Source organism: Penaeus monodon, chromosome 33 (assembly GCF_015228065.2).
Source record: "Penaeus monodon isolate SGIC_2016 chromosome 33, NSTDA_Pmon_1, whole genome shotgun sequence".
In the NCBI taxonomy this organism is placed as follows: domain Eukaryota; kingdom Metazoa; phylum Arthropoda; class Malacostraca; order Decapoda; family Penaeidae; genus Penaeus; species Penaeus monodon.
Genome location: NC_051418.1, coordinates 2,968,819 through 2,973,252, shown reverse-complemented (window position 1 = coordinate 2,973,252; position 4,434 = coordinate 2,968,819). Strand labels below are relative to the sequence as shown.

Sequence of the window (4,434 nt, the reverse complement as noted above, 5' to 3'; positions counted from 1 at the left end):
TTTCTTACATGTGAGCATTCACCACATCTCTTAAACTTTTTATAACTATCACATCAGTCATATACAATTACTGGATCCCATGTACAGTGGTTAGATGTTTGGAGGCTAAACATTTAGCGCAGAAATCTCCGTTTGCATCCTGCCTCAGCCCGTATCACAAGCTGCACTTGTTCTGACAGGTGTTAGATATGTGTGACATATAAATTACTTTTGATTTAACGAATGAAGTTCCTTGGCTGCCTCAACTCGAGGTTATTATAAAGATCCATTATAGAGAGTATTCAATTACTTCTATAAAGTGTGAATGAGCTAGGAAAAAAACATTTTTTAAGGTTAATATCTCATAGCTATATAGTACGAAATTCATTCGTGATAAAATATGTCAACACTAATAGTCATCATCCCTTCTAACTACCTGGCAAGATTTCAGAAGTACCAACAATTTTAGGGAATTAATTACGATGAGTTGGAATATAAAAAATATTTTTCAAAGCAAATGTGATGGGTGATAATAATTATTTTTAATTATATGTAATAATGTAATATTTTTCAAGTAAATTTATGCTTTTTGGGGGGATTTAAAAATATATATATTGGTATTGGCAGTTGGCATTCCTGCGGACGGTCCATATGTAAACACAAAATGACATCTCGAGTCTGGACGGGATTCACGGACGAGGATATTATTAATTTACAAAAAGGAAATGGCACGCAGAATGCTAAAGGTAGTCAGATGTGTAAAGTTATTGCATTGCCGTTGAGAAAAGGCGTTATGATAAAAAATCAGGAGGGTCACTGGATAAAAAGGCCGTTGAATGATATTGTTGTTCTTCGAAAACTAAAAATTGTGTTTATTTCGTGAAGAACGATTTAAGATAATATAATTGAGTACATATTCTCGTTTTTAATTGAAGATTGTGGACGTGATTTCATAGTCTGTCTTGGGATGATTGATTAAACATTTTACGTATTCTTAAATCGAGTTCCCCGAAAAAAAAGTCTTACAAGAGTAAGGATCCAACCCATTTCTTCATTTGTGATATTATTCCGAATTATCTCCTTGAAATTATTGTATTGCAAGATTAGTAAGAAAGTAAGAGCATATCAGGCAATTGCTGACTCTCCTGTTTAGGCAGGAGGGAAGAAATTCTTTGTGTTTTAGGGGACAATAACTTTATGTAGATAAAGGAAAGTGTCCTTATGAGCACTGTGTTGTGGATTTTACACTAATGGTCAATTATTAACTATATGTGCAGTCCTATTTTATAGTTTCATCAACACCGACCAACTATGGTACAAGATATCTACCAATAACACAGAATGGTGTCTCTTATTGATATATCAAACTGGACACAAATGCCAGATTCCAAGTATCCATGCCACTTACAGTTGAACCTGTTTCGTGTTGCATGTGCAAAACTTGTTCACTTATGTGGCCTCTAGGCTTAAAGTCTCTTTGTAGCTTTATTTCCTGGAAAGTAATGTAAATCACAGTCAGGAAAAACTCACATGTTTCTATTTTGTTTATTTTTTTTTTTACCAGAGTGGCTGACTGCACATGGCTCCTGCCTTCATTGGTTAATCTTGATAGCTAGACAGAGTGTGATGTATATAACTCATGTGCAATATCTCGGGGACCCAACCCACTAAAACCCTCCTTATTTCAAGGCAGAACATCAATAGTGGCACCTATATGCCAGTAGCAAAGCTCCAAGCAGTCACCAAGGCTTCTGTGCCTGTAATGCTCTAGTAGACAAAACTGCACCATCTTTATTCTGACAAGACAGAACTTTGACAGAATATGGCCAGGGAGGTTTAGGCTACACCAATTGTTTTTCTTGCATTGCGGGCCACCGGTAATTACCTGTGGAAAAATGTTAAGTAATTCCTGATGGTTTCCTTGTTATTTTTATTATTCCCGCTAAAAGAAAACTTTCCAGTAATCCTTTCTCTTGATACTTGGGATTGGGTTACTGACTACACTAGAAAGAGAGTGGAAAGTCATGACAACCAGGCCACTCTACCATTGTCTACAGTGTGGAAATGCATACCTTTCTGCCGGACATGCCTTGGGACATCTGCCAGTTGTCAAACCAAGTCTCAGAATTTCCACTGAGTTCAAAGAACACTAACATCAAGCAGTTGAAGAGGTTCCTATGACCATTTCCTTTCATATACCCCTAGTACTTGAAAACCTGGGATAGAATGACCCAGGTAGAATGAAAGGATATCAGTCTGAGCTATCCTACTGGAGCCATATGGTTAAAGACCAGAAACACTTGTTTAAAAAACAATTTTTTTTTCCCCACCTACATTTTTTCAGCACTTAGAAGAAAAACTAACACTAAAACTGTTATTTGGACTAGCTTTATTTTTATTTATTTTTTTCCCACCTCATACATATTCAGCAGTTCTGCCTGCTATACAAGAAAAAAAAAACTTGATGTGGCCTTAAAAGTTCAGTTTTGCAGAAATACCTAGTGGAAATATATTTATCTTTCCCTAGAACAGTGACGGCATGGAGGCCATAGTGATTCTTAACAGGGACATTTACGATAAACTACATTAAGAAACTTGAGACTCATTTGAAAATATTTATTAGCTTTTCCAATTTGTATAGAGTAGGATATCATCAATTTTGATGTCTTCAGTACCTCATTGGTAGATGAAAGGTTTCAAAGTGTCAGTAAATTCCCAAGGATCAATAGAACTATAGGAGTGTTAACATGTACCTTTGATGCAAATGAAAAATATATGTTAGCATGATTACTGATTTTGATTTTAAGGAAGACTAGGTATTTATGTACATATATCTGTATCTTAGTTTGCATGTTATTTAATGAGTAGTATGATATATGGAAAGCTTATTTAAAACTTGAGAAAAGGAGGACTGTTCTGTTTTCCTTATATTAACATCTTGGCATCAGCAGATAATTGAAATGCATTTGCTGCTTTGCCAGTATTAATTTCAAGGTTACCAGTACAAGACAGAATTAGAGATGTGGAGACAATGTTGGTGTCCTGATTCTAGACAAGGGTATTATTATTCTATTATTAAAGTATTGAACATATAGGTGCTTAGGCCACTTTTGGAAGACTTGAGAAGTAGCACCATTGAGTCATAAAATCGATGTCTTCATAGTGCACAAACAGAGCATTTTCCATTTTCATGTCATGTTGAGGTACCATCTAGAGTTTTGCCTCATCCTCACCATGGCCTGTATAGATGCCATCCAAAAAAAAAAAGGTTGCTACTAATATACAATGCAAAACTTGCAACAATTTTTAAAATAGTTAAGTGGGATGTAATCCAGATTGAATATATGTAAAAATGTAGTGGGCCTAGAGTCAATCATATCCAAAATATATCAAATTTGTTAGGCGTCAAACTGATATTTTGCATCTGAATTTAACAAAATTCATAAATAGACTATTCCTACACCTCAGTGGTAAAACATTTTACATTATGAATATATAGAAGCAGAAAATTCATCCTTCAACAGCACCTATCAAAAATATTTTATCATCTTATGGTATGTAAGAGTAAAAAAAGACAACTTTATCGAAAAAATTATTTCAAAATATTAATGAAAAGATAGACTTGATAGCACAGATCACAGGCTATAGACCTAGTTGATATAAAAGTGTTCATACAAAATTCAATATTCAAACTGAAATTTAGAGTGTCACGGACAGCAGTGCATAATGACATAACCCTCTCGTTGGAGGGAGCTTGTCTTTCTCAGATAGTAGTGATATCATTTGTTTGATGTCACTATTAAATACAGGCATCTGAAGTGCAGGGAAGCATTCAAATTTTTGAAACATGGGTTTATGAGGTGTAGCTAATTAGGTGCCTGATACTGTGCTTCAAATATCAGACGAACTGAGTGCAAATGGGGAAACTGCCAATGCATGCCAACAACTCTGCATTACTGGCACTAGCCAATTCTTTATGCTGCATTTGTTGGATTAGAAATGAAGAAAAAGAAAAGAATCAACTGTGAAATATCAGAGGGATTTTTAAAGATATTTCTCTCTATTATATAGCCAAGTTATTTAGTGAATTGCATAAAGCGAAGTCAGAACCATGATACAGAACAATTTTAAGATAGAACAAGATATTTCACAGAATAGTCGGGATATTTTCACAGGTCTTAATCAAGTAATTGAAAAGGTTTAACTTGTGCACATGTATTTAGTACCATATATAATAAGTGTAGATAGTTCTATAAATGCCATGCAATAGCTACCCATTCTACAAATGGGTTACAGGCCCCAAGAGTCCAGATCACAGCATCCAGTTTGAACCCATTGCATGTTTGGACATTTATTTTATAATAAGGAAGTGGACAAATCAAAGGAGGACACAATACAAATATTTATTTGTTGGCTGATATAGTTCTTGAATGTAATAGTAATGTTAGAGGGGCC

The 4,434-nt window shown here is 34.8% G+C and overlaps 1 protein-coding gene across 2 annotated transcripts in view; it reads left to right on the top strand.

Annotated features, from left to right (window-relative positions):
- Nucleotides 1–632: 632 nt before the first annotated feature.
- LOC119593944 (RAB6-interacting golgin-like) overlaps nucleotides 633–4,434 on the top strand; it is a 13,065-nt gene continuing 9,263 nt past the window's right edge. The window contains exon 1 of one of the 2 annotated variants that reach the window (XM_037942963.1): nucleotides 633–725. In XM_037942963.1, the coding sequence (XP_037798891.1) occupies nucleotides 644–725 (82 nt within the window). In that variant the 5' untranslated portion in view covers nucleotides 633–643. The remainder of the gene's footprint in view (nucleotides 726–4,434) is intronic. The other variant, XM_037942965.1, reaches the window with a different exon arrangement.